The sequence below is a fragment of the Hypomesus transpacificus genome, chromosome 9 (assembly GCF_021917145.1).
Source record: "Hypomesus transpacificus isolate Combined female chromosome 9, fHypTra1, whole genome shotgun sequence".
Taxonomy (NCBI): Eukaryota; Metazoa; Chordata; class Actinopteri; order Osmeriformes; family Osmeridae; genus Hypomesus; species Hypomesus transpacificus.
This window is the reverse complement of record NC_061068.1, coordinates 15,948,880-15,968,274: the sequence shown is the minus strand read 5'-3', so window position 1 is coordinate 15,968,274 and position 19,395 is coordinate 15,948,880. Positions and strand designations below refer to the sequence as shown.

The window sequence follows — 19,395 nt, the reverse complement described above, 5'->3', positions numbered from 1 at the left end:
AGGCTACGTCCTCGTTATCAGTCCAGACTTTAATAGATTACTGTTCATAACAAAACGCTTTTGTTTTCAAATTGTATCTCGACTCGCAGTGATATCACTGGCACAGTTGTACGCACGGTTTTATAAATCTGAGTTTTTGTGTGCGTACGCCATTTTAGACTTTTGGGCGTAAGTACACTTTTAGTAAGAATCCTACGCACAATTTTATAAACGAGACCCCTGGTCTCTCTGTCCTGTTACAACCAAGAGTTTTCATGACCACATGACCATATATATGTAAACCTTTGTCTCTTGGGCTGAATCCAGCTACTTTATTAACCTTCGGTTGTAAACACTCCCCATATAACTGCTGTGTGCTGATTCAGCAGCACTGGAATGAGAGCAGTGTTGTCATGGCTGTGTGCTGGAGGTCACATGTATATGGGTACAATAACAGCAGTCTCAGACAGGGTTAGGGTTAGAAAGGGAGGGCCGTAGTGTCTTCCAGATCTCCTCCACTCCCTCACCACGGAGGATGGCTACTGAAGTCTCCACTCCTCTGGTGGAATGAGCCTGAATGCCAGGTGACACAGGACATCCCACACCCTCATCCATGATACTGAGAGCATGGTGGAGCCAGTGAGAGAGGCTTTGTGGAGTGAAAGTATCCCAACTCTTGACCCACCACAGCAGATCAGTAACTGAGGGGAAGATCTGATAGATGCTCAGCATGTCAAGTAGTGTAGGGGGTTCATATTGGACAAACAACCAAAACTAATTCCCCAGTTTGAAGGAAGATGGGAAACTGAACAGTGTTTTAACATTGACCAAATAATGCCAATACCAATATAATGACAGTTATTTGACTCTGGGTTAAATCAGAGCAAAAATGGTCAAAGTAAGGTTAAAATGAAATAGATATTTAATAACATTGCAAAATATAGCTGCAAGCAGCGATGTGGGTTCCTCCGCAAAATGGCAAAATATTATAAAAATGTACATTGTAGAAGGTCAAGAGTTGGACAACAAGAGAGCAAAACTACTTAATAGTGGGCCAACTACAAAAGGCTGAATGGGGATTTGAACTCATGAGCATAAGGTTAAAAGGCAGCCTTTCTATCTTCTCTGCTACACACCAATTGTTGACATTGAAAGAGTAGAAAGGGCAAATTATTCGCTTTGGACAGCTTTGGGACAAAGGTTAAGAAGCGGTTGACATTTCAAAGTGGAATTGCGTGAAATTGCGCATGGTATTTCATAATGATGTCATCCTGTTTAACTAAACAGATATTCAAATTAGACAGGTTAAAAGACTGCATCTGGATTCAAACCTACAACCTTATGCTTTGCAGGTCACTGTCCCAGTCCATTGAGCTATTCTCAGTGTTGAATAACGTTTTGTTCAGTTACTGTATAAAAAAGTAAGTCGTTTCTTCTGTGGTAATAATTGTTAGATTCAGCGAAAGTTTAAACTACTCAAATTCAATCATATTTTTACGTACCAAGGTGAAATTGTTGATGGTACTTCAGAGTGATGTCTTCTTGAACCCAATAAGGTTTGAAAACCATCAGTCAAAATGATATTTGATTTATTGACACAAAAATATTGAGGCAATGTGGAAAATTACATAAATACACCCCTTTCAGACATTTTGTATTACATTTCTCATTCCATTTCACCCTATATAAAAACACACCTGCCCGCACACTGTCCCAATCCTTGCCGTTTACCTCCCTCCCAGCGCAATTCACGCCAAAGCAGAAATGCTGTAGCGGACGCATGAGGTTTAGATTTCGACCAAAAATTGCCTCCCTCAATCAAAACACGTTGAACACAACACTATTTCCAGAATTTCTAAAAGATACCCTGAAGACTGCTCTCCAGAACCACAGTTAATTTACAATCAAGAATCGCCTCATTGGCAATAGGTCAGTGGCACACCCCTTGTTCAACTCCTTGCAAGTATTAAGGTTGAATGGCCGACTCTCACTTCCCATTAAACAACACAACATGCATTCTCAGGGTGACCAATAACATTATTTTAACTAACAAACAACAATATTACGAACATCTAACTGAACGAACGAATTGGACAAATTGGAGGAAATGCCATAATTACAAATTCAAAAATATTCGGCAGTGAACTGTAGCGCCTCCTACTGTCGGATATGGGACCTTTGAGCTATGGAAGTTAATCTTGTCCCGTAGTTACAACTTGCAGTAACTTTATTTGCTTCTTAGCTGTGGCCAAAAATATTTTTCAATACACCAAGGTGATTCTGCACACAGAAGTTCAGAAGTCATCTCTAAGCATGAGGTCTGACATCTGTCTTTCATACACTATGTTATAATGCAGCCAGTAGAGTAAAGGCAAAACTGCTCCTGAATCTTAATCACACATACATAATCAGTGAAGTCACACACAGCAATACATTGCAGAAGGTTATGTGGAAAATGATACAGAAACACAGTATGGAGGATCTGGGGATTGTGGCAGCCATTGTACAATATGCAGGTACAGTAGATTTATGTGATGTGTAAGCATGACAGTCCAGGCCTGTGAATGAATGCCGTATTATGTTGCCTTTAACACACCTGCAGTGATGCATGAGTCTGACATCAGCTGATGACATGGCGTGCTGCCCAACCTGAACAAGTTTTGCTAATTTTTTGTATGATTCAGAATCTTGTGGAAGGGATACAGATGGTATCAAAGTTCTTTGGCTTTCCTTTGACCGATGAGCAAGTCCAGACCATTGCAAGCGAGAGCACCTTTACAGCCATGAAGGAGAGCTCCGAGAACACTCATGGTGGACGTGGCAGCGTGTTTTTCCACAAAGGTACTTTCTCTTAACAGTGTATTTAACTGTTCTCTCTTTAACAATCTCTCTCAGTCAGTCAGTCAATTTTATTTAGAAAGCACATTTAAAAATGACAGCTGTTAGCCAAAGTGCTGTACAATAGTGAATAATTAGAACACACACATTAAGACACAACCACAGACAATGCACAAAACATGTTACCACTGCACATACCTATGGCCATATGCAACAGAACATTTTAAAGAACAGATTTAATACCGTCATATATTGAAGCAGTTTTTATACATTAAGTGGCAATTTCAGTATCAAAGTGCATTTGTCTTTATAAAAGCTACTAACAAAATCCATAGTTTTCAGGTGTGCTTTGGCATGCCAAGCCAAAGGAAACCAAAACATGACTCAACACTTCACATTCTTGAATTTCTTTTCTGTGGGGGTAAAATCACGTCTTTCGAAAAGACTTGTATAAAACAAACATTATTCACATCTCTTCTGAAACTGTCAAATGTTGATGCATATTCAGAACATATTTTTTATCTGTTCATACACTTTGGATTTGTGTCTTCACATGACACTTGGTACAGTATGCATTTTGTATAATGATCTTGTTATTATATTTTTTATTCTCTTTGTGTTTGACCTTTGATCAGGTGAAGTTGGAGATTGGAAAAACCATTTCAGTGAGGCCCAAAGCAAGCAGATGGATGATGAGTTTCAGAAGCACTTAGCACTGGTACTAAACTGGGGGACAAATTAAAATATGATGTTTACTGCAAGTAAATTGTCCTGGGAACTCCTTAACCGACTTAACCTAGTAACATATACATGTTATTTATAGTAGTGTAAATTGTTGTTCATGTCAATGTTAGATTTTGTGATTATATAGAATGCATGTTGTTCTACACTTTTACTTCCTATTTGTCCTTACATGTAATCATTGTAAGGCTGGGTGTCCCCCTGCCCCCACTAATCATATGCTAAAAAAGAGTTGCTGGACAGGGTCTCTACTTGACGGCTCTCACATTCCATTGTGTAACTTCCTGTAGCATTGCAAGTCATATGTTGATAAGTAAAGGACGAAATATGCTTCTGTGTCTCCGTTTACGGATGGGCGGGCACACAGATACGCACGGATACGGACGGATAGACTGCGTTTATGGTTCTCCGTAGGCTGTGGGTGCTGAAAACAATTCACCGCCAGAAGAGTAGGTGGCGCAACGTTTTTTTGTGAGACGTCGTCGAGTGTTTATTTACCTAGGTTATCGAGAAGTCGGAGCAAATTTACAAATTAGCCGTTTCATCAATAACATTCGCACATTTTCAGCAACTACACTGCCCATTTCTCGTCACATTTTAATTCAGATGCTGATTTACATGTACTGTTTAGCTGAAATGTGAATTGTAAAAACTTACAGCAATGGCGGTCAAAGGATTCTGTTAGTCCTGTTTATCACGGCAACCCCGCCCCTGACGCAAGCGGTTCGCATTACTGACCAATCATAGCCAAGGGGGTCTCCGTAGCTCTCCGTTGCTCTCCCAAATTACAACGGATAGTTAGAAAATTCAGGAGGTGCACGTCAAGCTCTCAGAGGCTCTACGAGGGCTGATGGAGAGCTCGAAGAGGGCGTTCCACGGAGACGAGGGCGTTCCTATGTAGCCTGGCTGCCAGCCCAACTTCTCCCCGCCCTAAAAAAAATTGGGTCGGGAAGTTGGGTCTGGAGGGTCTCGTATTGGGGACCAACTACAGAAAACCAGAATCCGGGCGAACCAATGAAATTGCCAGGGCGGGCTTTATACGATGATGGACAGATGATCAACAGTAACGTAATCACCCACGTCACAAAACAGCGCTTAAGTTGAATTTGTTTTGAACAAACATGGCTACCGCTGGAGATATGGGATGTTATGATTCTGCTATCGAGTCTGTTTTAGAAGACATCGACAGCGCATTAATTTTGAAAGAGAAACAGAGAGACGCAATCAAGGCATTTGTCGATGGAAAATATGTTTTTGCCGTCCTTCCTACGGGATTCGGTAAAAGTGTAATTTATCAGCTGACCCTGATGGTCGCGAAGAAGATGGGACACAATGAAAACCTAGTGGCCATTGTGGTTTCTCCTTTTCTTTTGTGGAGTTGTAATCCTAAACGGAGAACTTGTTCGTATATGCATTGCCCTTTATTGTTTCGCTCAAAAAGGTTGACCGTGTGAACAAGTACTCCACTTACCCTTAAATTAATTTTACAACACCGGCAAAAATAGTTTGTATTCATTCTTCAAGCATACTTCAAGTCTACTTGTAGTTTAGTTCTGTTGACAACAACTATGCGGTGCTTAACATACGTCACATACTCTGTTGCTCTGATTGGTTGTAGATTTATCCAATTGAGCAAAGAGGCATTTGTTTTCCAGGCTCGTTTGAAACACGCCCTGTAGTCAAAGCCCAACGGAGAGTTCTCAGACTCATATTCTGACTAGAATTATGAGTATGACAACGTCAGGCTAGTTCCCATGTGTCCGTTTTTCGAAAAACGCAGAACCATATATCAGCCTTAAGGGTCAAGAAGTGGTCATATTGGTCGGTCTTGTGTATAAAAGGAATTGTAATGCATTGTCCTTTAGATTCTTCATCTCCTGAGACATTCTCCTCAGCTCTGGCTTGTCCTTGTGCTCATTCTCCTTGCTCACCTTTTGCTTTTTCTATCTCTAGTTTTACAATAATTATGGTCGAGTATGTAAGAGCTAACCTTCATCTTGTAACCATTTGCCTTGTAATTGGTAAGTGGCGTTAATGAATTAACCTTACTTTGATCATTCTTGCTATGATTTAACCCATCGGTCTTTGTCAGTTTGTTGTGTGTGACGTCACCGCGACACCATTTTCCATAGGTGCGCGCCATAGGTAGCAAGACTAGACAAGGCTTGGCAAAGTGACTGTGTTGAGAGGGAATCCATACAGGGATGGGAAAACGATGCCTTGTGAGATGCCTTGTAAAACTTTGGACCATCTTAATCAATGTATTAAATCCTTATTTTTAAACTGTTGTTTAGTCTGTTCCTCTGGGTCACAAACACTGATCCTCCCTTCCAAAAAACAAACCTTTTTCAAGTCCTAGATTTTTTATACGAGGTGGCGTTGTCAGACTCACCCTACAATTCACTAAATCTTGCTTACTAATTAAACACCGCACTCGAATAAACGTTACATTCAGTTGACCATAGAGACAGTTAACAGTTAACAATTAAACAAGATAAACATTTAACAACAATATTTACTAACATTATGAGACAGCAATTATAATAGCAGCTACACATGCTTGTGATTGGCTTTCGTCTTTGAGTGTGTGTGTGTTGGTGTGTGTGCAGTCATGATCCAAATGAAACACACAATCAAGCCCCAGGTGTGTTCGAACAGGAGTGTGACTTCCCTGAAGACTCAGGTGTTCTTCCTGGACACAGGAGGCTATTCTACCTGGCACAGGGACACTGAGAAATCAAGGTTAACCCCAAACCCTGGACAGAGGGGCTCAGCCTCAGTGAATGTGACGTGAAAGGTGTGCAGATAACCTGTAATCAGACTCATCCCCACTAGAGATGAGCCCAATGAGGGTGGTGTCAGCAGAGAGCAGCGTCATGCCAATGTCCTTCTGCATGTCATTGTTACTCAGTTGTAACTAGTTTTCTCAGGGAGGAGGAGTTTAACTTGATGTTTGAGGCCAGACAAGCACAGCCTTGCTCTATGAACAGACAGCCTGACAGCCTGTAGAAGGTTGTCATTACAAGAAGGATTACAAACACTATTGTGACGCGCTCCTAGTTGTACTGCTGCTTTGTTGCTCTAAGTTTTACAAGTGTTGAGAATGTATTTGTTACAATAGATTATTCACAAAGAAAGGTTAATAATAAGTTAACATTAAGATTGACAGTTCATGTGTGAAATACATATGTGGTTAAAAACAGTTAAAATGTCATTGGATTTGGGATTTGTATTGATTGGGACTTCATTAACCAAGATGCACTGATTAAGTGTAATGTACATGATACATGCAATGTACGTGATACATGCAAAGGTTTATGTTTTGGCGCGAAGCAATTTTGTTGATTATTGCTGAGCAAGCACATAGCACACACTGTATTTTAGGCTACTCTTTTATTTCAGTAAAACGTCAAAATAGAAGCAACGTCTCGCTTCGTTATTCATAGAGTCTAAGAAGATAAATGTACAACAACAAGACAGTGATTGGAGGTGTAAGGAGGTTGTCTGGCTGATTACCTTCGACTGCAAAGCTCCCTATACCTGGAAAATATAGCTGGTTTATCCACTTTGTATTGATGACATGGTTGTAATACCAAACACAATATTCTTTCAAATGAATAACATATGTTATACATGTATGGTCTACACCCCCTGTTGAGAAACTTGTTTTTTCCACACCCCACTACTTCAGATGATAGTTTGTGCACAAAATACTTACTATGAATTACCAACAATAAACGAAACATGGTTTTGTTATTCTTTGAAGTCCTTCAAGTAGGCAACAATAACGCTGCTAGTTTAAGAGCATTATTCATGCAGCCTCTAGGTGGCGCCATTGCGACATGAAACAGGTGGCAATAAAACTTGGTTTATTGATCAAATAGAAATGTCACCTTTCTGTCTAAAACGCATCGTTTCGGGAGAGACGGCGCTTGGTATCCATGGTGTATAGACATATCATCATGACGTCATGGGGCAGACAGGGATTGTGACGCGCTTTACCAAATTATAAGAACTCGTTACACAATCAAATCAGTCATTGATGCTCTGTAGACAAGTAGCGAAAAGCGTTTTATTCTACTTTTTCCTCGTTGGTAAAGTGTAGTGGAAATTTATTTTAGTATTTCCTATTTTCTTCCTCGTTTGTCATCTTTAAAGAAACATGGATGAAATCCCAAAGCATTAACAACTTTGGCGACCTAAACAGAAGGTACGTCTGGTAAACCTAAAGTAAATAAAACAATTTAGACTGTTGAGAAACATCGACAAAAATAATTAGTTCTGTCATTTAAAAAAACAAATCAGTAGGTGAATGCAGTGTTCAGTATCGTTAATCATATCGACAGGACATCACATGATAGTTCCAGATAATCCTCAGATGCAGAAGGCCTATTAGACAAGGTCTAACGCAAAGTAAATTTCCTTGCACATTTCCTGTTTAACCAACCAATCTGTCGAGCACGGGTCTCAATCGATTAAATGTCAATCATTATTACTTTTATTATATTACTGTTACAACTCTATTCAGCTGCTTGTTATTGGAAAGCAGTATTTTCAAGCAGTATTTGAGTACGACCATGGTATTGTACGTATAGTGTTACACCACTCCAAGACACTTGGGTGTAGAAAAGTTGAGCTCTTTATTACCTCCAACAGGTACATACAGCAACATTCAGAGCACAGTAATACTTTCAACTGCCAAACTGAAGAAAAGCATTTTTCGAACCACTTGACCAGTGCCGTGCTCTCTTTTTTCTGTATCTTGTCCGCACCAGCGCCACCTTTTGACGGAGATGTACAGACAATTAAATCCAATGTAACTAAATCAACTAAACATATATTAGAACAATTCTACTACTGTTTTAGACAGTTCAGTCAACACTTGTTCAAGTGCTACAATCCTCCCCTGCTAAACAAATGTTGTCCTCAACACTAGCTAAGTATTTTATACCAATATGAACCAAAAGATGTACTTTTCATGTGACCCAAACAAAATACCATATGAGCAGAATAGAGTAAATGTTTCACAGTGCAAGTTCACTTTATACAATACTATTGAACCAAAAGGTGATACAATCACTTTGTACCCAATACTCAGACCAGCACATAGCTTATAACCTTGTTGAGTTGTTACCAATAGCATAAGTATTACATTTTACACTAACCAGGTGTTACTATCTCTTCTCTCTGTACTCCGGAGCTTTAACTTAGACAGTAACCTTACTCTGACACGCATACTTTAGCCAGTGTCATTTCAAACCCATTTTCTGTCATTTTACCATATGAATTGTTTGTAATGCCCAATATTTGATCAGGGAAAGTCACAGTTATGGTTAAACCAAGTACAATAACAATTGTATATATATATATGGAAAGGTAAACAAGAGTGCATAAGAAACTATTTCAATTCAAGTTCAGTAATAACTCACAGGCACTAAAGTTGGATAGAAAGGCATCCGTGGAGCTATCCAAGGTATTCTATACTGTCCATGTCCATATAGTGGAGATACTGCGCTTGCATACAGCGGACTGGCAGTAAGCCCAACAACTCTCTGGACAGGCTGACCCAGTGCATCGTAAGTTAGTCTCTCTCTCGGGCGTCGATCTCTCTGAGACCTCCTCAACACAGTGTCGGACAGTTGGTTACCTACAACTCCACTGGGTTGGTCTGGAGAGGGAAAAGTCTCTGTTGGTTGTGAAATGTCCATTTCAGTGTCCTGATTCGGTAAAGTGTCCATTCTAAACTCCTCAGCATCTGCTCGGAGCTCGTGAGTGTCCATTGTCAGCTCCTGAGTATCCTCAGAACACTCGGGCTGATCACTTTGGTCTGGTCCAATAGAAGGTGCTACTGACTCCTCTGGAGAGCCATGATGGTGCTGACACCTTCATCTTTGCGTCCAACCTTGTTCCTCTCCATCTGAGCTTTCCTCATGCTCAGATGTGTAACTCACATTTTTGTCTTTTGATCTGTTTTGTTTTGGTACTATTTGACTCAGTTCTGGTTTCTTGGGGAAGTGGTAAAGCATTACAGGGCATTAACATGTTGCGATGAAGAATACGACCACGTCCGGTGCCACGCTCAGGCTTAACTTCATAAACAGGGCTATTTTCCCCTTTTTGAGACACCACCACATGAACCTGATGCTCCCAATATGAACTCAACTTCCCAGGCCCTCCCCTCTCTGACATGTTCCTTACAAGAACCCTGTCCCCAGGTGAGAGCACTGCACTTTGTCTCTTTTGATCATAATACGTTTTTCCTCTTGCTAAAGTCTTTTTGATATTTTTGGATGCAATGTCATATGCTTCTTTCATTTGTTTTTGCCACTTTTGAGCATATTCCTCGGGCGTTTTGCGTCCTGTTGTCTCATTCAGTCCAAATATTAAGTCTATTGGAAGACGCGGGTGCCTACCAAAAAGTAGGTAAAAGGGTGAGTAACCTGTCGATTCACTCGTTGTACAGTTGTAAGCGTGAACAACCTTGTTTACATAGTCACTCCAATTTCTACGGTCTTCTTCAGACAACCGCCTGGTGGTCCCACCTCTCAAGACCGCCCGGTCCCAGCACAAGCTCTTCTCCTGCCTGGCACCCCAGTGGTGGAATCAACTCCCCACCTCCATCAGAGACACGGACTGTCTCTCCACCTTCAAGAGAAGGCTCAAGACGCACTTGTTCCGGGAGTACAATGGTACTTCGGAATGGTTTGCTGAATCCAACGCTAGTTTCCTCAAGGTTCACAATGACTCTTGCTTAGACTGTTGCTCTTGTTGGTTAGTGGTAGCTGATTTAAACTGTTGTATTCTTCTTTTTTAGTTGATCCTATTTTTATTGCTTTCCTACAGGTACACCTGCACTTAGAGATTAATGTTGTGTAATTTTAACTTGTTTAACTACATGCTCTTATGGTTTCTTCCCTTTAGCACTATTTTTTGGTTGTTCACAATATGTACTTCTTGTTTTTGACTACCCGCAATGCTGTGGGGCTATCTTGTTGTTATTATCAGTGACCTATGCACTTTGTGAAGCTCTCTCTTGGAAGTCGCTTTGGACAAAAGCGTCTGCTAAATGAATAAATGTAATGTAAATGTAAATTTCCCTTTTTCTCTTCGTCCAGGGTCCGCAGCATAGAAAGTAAGGTACGGTTGAATCTTTCTGCTGGGTTCCCCTGTGGGTGGTAGGGTGTCGTTTTTGAATTGTCAACTCCTGTATATTTTTGCAGCTGTTTAAACAAGTTATTCTCAATTTCCCTGCCCTGGTCATGGTGTAATTTTCCAGGAAACCCAAAGTTAAGAGAATAGTCATTAAAAATGTTATCTGCTGCAGTTTTGCCAGATTTGTTGCGAGTAGGGTAGGCTTGGGCAAATTTTGTGAAGTTGTCAAGTAACACTAAAATATACTTATACCCTCCCCTGCTTTTTTCAAGATGAAGATAGTCTATAGAAACCATTGCAAATGGTGCAGTAGCTGGTACATGACACATAGGAGCTCTACTTTGCACTGTAGGTTTTTTCTGGATGTTACATTTACACACTTTAGTAATGAAAAACTCAATATCTTTGTGCATGTTAGGCCAGTAAAACCTACTTCTAGCTAAGTTCAACACCCGTTCTACCCCTAAGTGACCCATTTCACAGTGAAGGTATTTGTACACAAGTTCTTTGTATGTCTCTGGAAGCACAATTTGCGAGTATGTCACAGTTTTGCGCATCAATAAACCATCATCAGAAATACAAAGTATGTTCCACTCATGTAGTAGTTGTTTTACCTTAGCATCTTTGTTTGCAGGTGTTTTATCAGGCTTGTCTCCTGCTTCCTTCAGGCTGATGACAAAAGCTATAGCAGAGTCCTGCAACTGAGCTTGCAACAGTTCCTTTTTGATGATTTTCAGATTAGGTTGGTTGTCATTTACTTGAGGATTGCTTGTTATGGCAGAGATCCAGTCCACGTCCTGTACATTTTGTGTCTTAACAGCATTTAGTATTGCAGTTAACACTTCAGGTGAACACTGCTCGGTGCATTCAGACATGTACAAGTCCATACTGGCAGGTGTTCTGGACAAGAAGTCTGCGTCCACATTGCTTTTTCCAGGTCGGTATTTGAGCATTATGTTAAAGTCAGCCAACTCGGAAACCCATCTGTGTCCTGTCACATTTAGTTTGGCTGTACTTAAAACATAGGTTACAGGATTGTTATCACTATAGACTGTCACTGAGGGGGCATAAAACAAGTAGTCTCTAAAGCGCTCTGTAACGGCCCACTTGAGCACGAAAAACTCAAGTTTCCCTGAATGCAGCCTGTAGTTTTTCTCTGCATAATGGGCTCTTAAGATTTGTCTTAGGTTGGTCAAGCTGAGATCTATTTTTCCTTCTAAATAGCTCCTTAGCTTCAGTCCAGGACTTATGGCACGGACTACAGCCTCTACAACTTCAGTTTCAGGGTAGCCCTTTCTTAAGCCACTTTCAATCTGATGCTCAAGGCTACTGAAGCTCAGGGTGTCTTTGGATGTAGACTCATCCACATGACCATTTATGCGGAAATCTTTCCTGAATCCGCCTGAAGATGCCATGCAACAGCAGATGCCACACAGTTCACATACTCTTAGCAGTTCGTTCACTAGAAGTCCGCATCATTTCTGTTGTAAATTCAACAGAAAATCTTCGCGATAATCTGACATGTTTGCAGCTATGCCTGTTTATTAGATTTAACTGAAACTTACGCAAAAACGGTCCGTGTCTACTAGCTTGACTGTAGCTTTTCACTTAGCATTAGCCTCTCGCTCTCGCACACTTCACCATCTCACCGGTCTTTTTCAGTCTTTCTCCGTGAGGCAATCAAGATCTCAGTAGGACCTCCAAAATGTTACACCACTCCAAGACACTTGGTTGTAGAAAAGTTGAGCTCTTTATTACCTCCAACAGGTACATACAGCAACATTCAGAGCACAGTAATACTTTCAACTGCCAAACTGAAGAAAAGCATTTTTCGAACCACTCGACCTGTGCCGTGCTCTCTTTTTTCTGTGTCTCGTCCGCACCAGCGCCACCTTTTGGCGGAGATGTACAGTCAATTAAATCCAATGTAACTAAATCAACTAAACATATAATAGAACAATTCTACTACTGTTTTAGACAGTTCAGCCAACACTTGTTCAAGTGCTACAATAGCACTGCTTTGGCATATCTGTTATGTGTGGTGTAGGGGCTGAAGTCTGTCTGTATAGACAGTAGGCCTAATGTTGATAATAACTTAACCAATACTTAAAATGAGTAGGAATGGTTGTTTATTTCTGTCTATTGGGCCCGGGACATACTCCCACAGGTTCATTTATTCATACAGCCTCTAGGTGGCGCCAATGCGGCACGAAACATATAGATGGCAAGAAAACTGGGTTTATTGATCAAATAGGAATGTCACCTTTCTGTCTAAAACGCATTGTCTGTGTCGGGAGTGGTGTATAGACATTATGATGTCATCGGGCAGACAGGGATTGTGACGCACTTTACAAAGTTATAAGAACGTTACAAAATCAAATCAGTCATTATGCAGGCAAGAAGCGACTACTTTTTCCTCATTAGAAAGTGTAGTGGAAATGTATATTTATTGTGGACATTTATATTTATTTGAGTATTTCCTAGATTATCATCTTTAAAGAAACATGGATGACATCCCAAAACATAAAAAACTTTGGCGGCCTAAACAGAAGGTAAGTCTAGTAAACCTAAAGTAAATAATTAAGCAATAAGCCCCGCCAGTCCGTGGTTTACGCTAATTTTAGAACAGGAGTTTTCGGCACTCCGCGAAAACTGTTACTACAAATATTTGATATGGTTTCATAAATAAAAACAATTAGAAACAAAATAGTTTAATAATAAACCGTCATTCTTCCGCTACTACAAAGTATAGTTCCTACTTATATCGTTGCCACGCAACAGCCAGACGGACTTCTTTGCCGTCTTTTTCAATTTAAAATATGTGATGTGCAGTAATATGGAATGTTAAAGTATGTTATGAGGACAACCTGTGAGGTTATGCTGGATTTTACAACGGCATGGAATGCGATATAGCCAATCACAATCAAGGATGGGAACAACCAGTTTTAGAAAACAATTTAAACTGTCGACACACATCGACAGAGTACTTAGTTATTTCGATTTGTCTAAATTGTTTCAGTAGGCTACTTGTGCATTTGACAGTTGTGTTTCAAAAATAGCCAACCTACCGTGATTAATACTGTAGACCTTTTTCATAGTCATCTCTCATTTCATAGTCACAATCATTTCTAAAAATAAAATGATTGTTCAAGACACTCGCTGTATTTCCCTGCTAACCCTAACCCTTCTCACTCCTCCTTATGTTTGTGTGTGCTTGTGTATGTATGTTTTCAAACGTCTGTATATTTACGTGGCGCGTGTGTGTGTGTGTCTGTGTTTGTGTGTGTGCGTGTCTAGCCTGCTTGTCTCGCTACCGTCCAGTTGCCCCCCTGTTGGCCAGAGCTGGGGCTGAAGCTTCCTTCCCTGCTGTTATCAGACAGGAAGCTGCTGTCATCAGACAGGAAGCTGCTGTTCTCAGAAGTTCACAAACCCCTCCAGGTAGGAACAAACATAGATATATGAGGGAACACATACCTGGAGAGACTCAACACATTTGACACTTTGTTCATGTCTGACACATTGATCAAAAGCAACATACAAATAGTTTTGCATTTAATAAGAACAGTAGATAATAAAGGTTCAGAAGTGCATAAGTCTGACAGTATTTCAGTGAGTGGAGCCAAGGAGTCTATATTTTATCAGTTAATATCAGCATCATCTCAAATACTATATGCTAATGTGGAAGTGCAATAATAATAACAATATAATCATGTCAGAACTTGGTGCCAAAGCTTCCTCGATGCCCAGAGCCCAGCCGCAAGAGCAAGGCTGCCAGGAAGGCTGCAGGAGCTGAGAAGGATACAGGGGCCAACAAGGGGCCCCTGCCAGAGTCTTGGAGGGTTGTGGAAGAAGCTGGAGCTGCTTATCGTTCAGCCCTGGCTGACGAGCTGGCAGGACTAGGCATGGTGGTGAGTAGAAGGCCCCAATCCACCTCCCTGGGTACTCCAAACTCCAGCCAGGCTCCTCCCCTCCTCTCCATCTTCCTCCACCTCTCCTATATCTCTGATACTGGCTCTGTTACTGTGCCTTGCTAAGTCTGTTTCTTGCCTTAAGGTGACTGGTGGTGCGAAGATGCTTCCCATCCCCCAGACCAGCTACTGTGAGTCTTTGTTCATTCATGTATCAACATTTAAATGATCACCTTCTGTCAAGAGAAGGGATCCACCAATCACATTGTGACTCTGCTCTTCCTCTAGGTGTTCTTCCAGCAATCAAAAGTTCCTCTCGCCCAGTGGAACCAATCAGAGCATCGGCCTCTGAAACACTCGGGCCCCTGGGCTGCAGAGCCACACCAGATGGAAGGGAGAGTGCGTACTCCTCTCCACCTCCGTCTCCACCTCCGTCTCCACCTCCGTCTCTACCTCTGTCCCCATGCCGACCTGAGGCGCAGTCTCCAGGTTCTTCTCCACCTTCGACTTTGAATGACCCCGTGACCCGGGAGACCACGCCCAGTCTTCTGTCATTGGAGGAGACCGGGGACGAGCTTTCTGTGTTGGAGGCCATGATGTCACATCCGTGAGTGCTCCTCCAAACGCTCCCCTTTAGACTAGTGTCCTGTTCAGAATAATGTTACGCTGTGTCGTCAGTTGTCATTGTACTGTGAAGTGATGTCAAACGTCAGTTCTTGTTCTCGTTACAGTCATTGGAAAATCATCAACAGGGTCCTGTTGAGAAAGGTAAATAAAATGTTTACGTGAATTGCTTTTACTCAGTCTGACAATCACCACTTGTATCTGAATTGCCACATCACATATTTTTCTCCCTCCCTCCCTCCCTCCCAGAACAAGAGCGTAGCTGAGCTGCAGGAGCGCTCGAAGGAGGTCATGGAGTGGGTTCTCAAGGTGACCAACGAGGTGGTCCTGCCCGCCATGGCCCTTTACCAGGTCCTCCACATCCGCAAAGACCAAGATGGCCGCCCGCTGTCCGCCGCCATCTCCTACAGCAGCTGTGACTCCCACAGTGACAGGTCCTCTTCCGCAGGGCTACTGTCCCCAGCCAGCCCTGTCACTGGCTCTCTGACTGGGATGGTATGTTTCAACCCTGCTGATTCTCCCCAGGACCAGGCCTCTTTTCTGGGCTCTGCCCACCCCTACGTCCCCCAGGGTGTTCTGAGAATGATCTCAGAGAGGTTCCACCCTCTGCTGATAGGAGGGCAGGGATCCAGGCCCCAGAGCAGGCTGCTGGGTGGCAGGCCTCCGATGTTGGACTCTGATAGGCCCACGGAGGAGGACATCCTCGCCACGGCATCCCTCACCGTGGCAGAGATCCTGTTGAAGGTGCAGGCGGTGATGGATAAACAAGAGCACGATGCAGAGGACAAGCTGTCAGCCTGTGTGGAGGAGCTCTACGAGTCTGTCATGGGAGAGGTACTGGAGAAGTTTGCACTCCACCACCCCGGCTGCTTGCTGTCGGACTGCCATGTGACCAGCATCTCCCAGGACCTGATAAACAACGCCTGGCAGGATGCCAAGGAGAAGATTCAGGTCCTCGCCAACAGTCACACCAACGCCATCAATGAGCTGGTGTCCCCGTGGCCCCCGTCATCTGCCGACACAAGGGAGAGGATGGAGATGGCCTCCTTCCTCACTGGCAGCGTGGCGGAGGCAAAAGAGATGGAGAAGGCGATGGCTCCGCCCAGCCGCGTGACATCACCGACCCTCTGCTCCCTGAAGGAGAGCCTCTCTGGAATCCTGGCCCGCCACGCCCTGTTCCAGAGCCCGGGCGTGGTCCCCACGGAGGAGAAGCTGGAGCTGGTGAGGATGGTGGGGGGTTTCCTCCAGGAGATGGAGCCCACAGAAGGAGGCTCTTCCCTGGACCAGCCCCAAAAGGCCTACGAGGCCTCCCTGGTCCATAGTGTGGCCACGGCCTGCAACGTAATCCACAACGTCCTGAAGAACTTCCACGCAGCCCAGCAGCTGATTGGGCAAGTGGAGGTGGCTGACTTCCTGCAGCCTGGAAGTAAGACCTTCACCATGGTGGTGGAGTGTGTTAGCCAGAGCCTGCTAGGAGACGTTGCCGTGGAGCTGGATGCCCTGAGGAGGAGGAGGAGCCTGGAAGCCAGCAGCAACAGTGGGAGGAGCAGCAGGAATCAGGAATGCCTCCCTCTTGACACCCGGCAGGAGCGATCAGTGGAGTGCAGCTCTGCTAGCAAGGAGGAGCAGGAGGAGGAGGATCCTCAGAAGAAGGAGGAGACCGCCCCTCCCTCCTCCAGGAGCACTAGCGCCTGGAGCGAGGCTAGCAGTGCTGCCAGCTGCCAAGACCTCAGCCTCACCGCTGAAAACATGCTGGACATCATCATGCGGATGGCCCACTTGGCCTCCAGATCCTCCCCTGACGACGACGACGACAAACGCGATGGAGGCTCCTCCGTCAAATCGTTTGACCAGGAGGAGTACGACCTGGGCCGCCTGCTGGCATCCCACAGCATGTGCACCAGGATGTTCCAGGGGAGGATCCAACACTTCTCCGAGCAGTTGATTAACTGCATTTATCAGCTTCTCCTGGACACCCGGATGGGACGACTCCCCTCGACACCCCATTGCCGCTTCGAGCCCAACTTCCAGAACCTGGAGGACAAGGAACGTCTGGACCAGGAGCTGTTCACCCCTCTGCTGTACAATTTTTTCCAGACGGCCTTCAAGAGCCTGATGGGGAACCTTCTGGGTGAAGAAGACCTCACGGACGACCACCGGGCATCCTGCAGCGATGCGTCCTCGGACGGCAGTGACAGAAGCAGTGACAGCAGCAGTGACAGCAGCAGTGACAGCAGTGACTGTCCCTCCCTGGACTGGTCCCGAGGGATGACGCCGGGCCCCAGGCATGGGGTTGAGGGTAGTAGGAGATCACAGAGCAGGTTGAAGCCCTCCTGCAGCCAGGATCAGAGGCGCGCGCTGGAGGCCATTTGTGAGGTATTGACTACTCAGGCGGGAAGTGACCTCTACAAGACACGCAACGACCCACAAGAAAACATGGTTGTTGTCCGCAAAGGTAGAGACATTTTTTTACCTTTAGATATAAAAAATGGTAACTATGCTTTTGTAAGACATGCGATTGTAAGAAAGATTTGTAAGTATTGAGATCTGCTGAATGACAGTGTAGTTCAAGTAAATAACTGTAATAATAGTATTGTAGTTAACAGACAAAATATGATATGAGAAAAGTAAGGTTAATCGCTATAATAGTAATAGTTTGGTTAAAAGTTAGTTTTCTTGTGCCAGGCCTTGATGCTGAAGCCATGGCCAGGGTCTGTAACCTAGCCAGCTCCTCCTCTGAAGACCAGGAAGTGACAACCGGAAGTCTCGATCCAGAGTCAGGTCTCACCAGCCAGCAAGTAGGACAGCCTGAGATGGATGAAAACGAAAACGCTGACTACCCTGATGATTTCCACGAAGAGGAAGAAGGGTCAGATTGCCAGACAATTGCCACGGGTGCATTGATCGAGGAAGAAGAGAAGGATGAAGATATTGGAGCTGCAGGCGTCCCTGAGGAGATCCAGGATCATCCCTCTCTACCCGTGAGCCCCTCTGAGACCCCCTCCCTCCAGCCCGGGGAGGTTCTGATCCAAGAGAAGGTCCTGATGCCCCCCCGGCCCAGCGCCCTGCACCACCAGACCCTGCATGACCTGCTGCACAGGCTGGTGGGACGCCTGGCCCTCCAGGGGCCCCTTCGTTCCTGCTTCACCCCCACCAACTCGGAGATAGAGTCTGTCCTCTTCCAAGACGTTAGTTGGTTTCTCTGGAACCAGGCCGGGATCGGCCTCGTCCTGGAGCACGAACACCAGAACCCACTCTTCGGTGGCGCCGACGCCCTAGACGCCATGTTTGATGCGACCTACGCTGAGCTGATGCTCTGTTCCGATAGCAACAGGGCCCACGTCCACTCCGCCCTCCAGGGAGGGCCAGGCATCGTCTGCATGGCCGAGAACGTCGCCACGGTGATCTGCCGTCACGCCGAGTTTTGGCGCCCCTCTGCCGTGTCGGGTGAGACCCCTGATTTGGAAACAGGTTGTGAGGAAAAGGAGAGCGCAGAGGACTCTGCTGGCTTGGAAAAGGCCGGTGGAAGTTCCAGCCCCTTCACATGCAACAGAAGCTTGGATGAAAGACTTGAGATGGAGTCTGCTGGCTTGGAAAAGGCCAGCAGACTCGCCTCCTGCCTCTCATCCTCCTCCACTTCCCGGTCCTGCTACTCCTCCTCTTCTTCCACCTCTGTTCTCTCCTCTCCTTCGTCCTCCAAATCCTCCACCAGCTCCTCCACCTCCAGGGGCTCCATGGATCAGGCCCCCAGCCCAGAGAGACATCATTTGGGAAAGACCGACACCCCCGTCCTCCAGAGATGGTTCACACTGGTAAGCTGAAAACAACACCACACACTAGCACTAGGTCGAACTGACCTGAGCTGAGTCAGCGATGAGAAAGGACGACATGTGACAATCTCAATGAATCTGTGTGTCTTTGCTCTCACTTCCCAGAAGAAAGAGAAGACTTTCTGTAAGGATGGACACAATGTGGCTGCCAAGGGAAGAATGACAAGCAGAATATTCAAGACAAACAAAGTTTCTCCCTTTAGCGCTGAACGTGAGATCCTGACTGCATATTTGCTCATCTAGGCTTTCCCACTATAGTTGGCTCTCCCACCATTTCACACACACAGACTTGCACACAAACACTCACACACACACAGGCATAC

At 44.4% G+C, this 19,395-nt stretch overlaps 1 protein-coding gene across 1 annotated transcript; it reads left to right on the top strand.

Annotated features, from left to right (window-relative positions):
* Positions 1 to 13,596: 13,596 nt before the first annotated feature.
* LOC124470625 lies at positions 13,597 to 18,807 on the top strand. Its single transcript, XM_047024563.1, has 5 exons — positions 13,597 to 15,225; positions 15,350 to 15,386; positions 15,492 to 17,697; positions 17,928 to 18,689; positions 18,728 to 18,807. Exons 1-5 carry the CDS (start codon positions 14,828 to 14,830, stop codon positions 18,805 to 18,807), a joined length of 3,483 nt encoding a protein of 1,160 aa, XP_046880519.1. The 5' UTR covers positions 13,597 to 14,827.
* Positions 18,808 to 19,395: the final 588 nt, after the last annotated feature.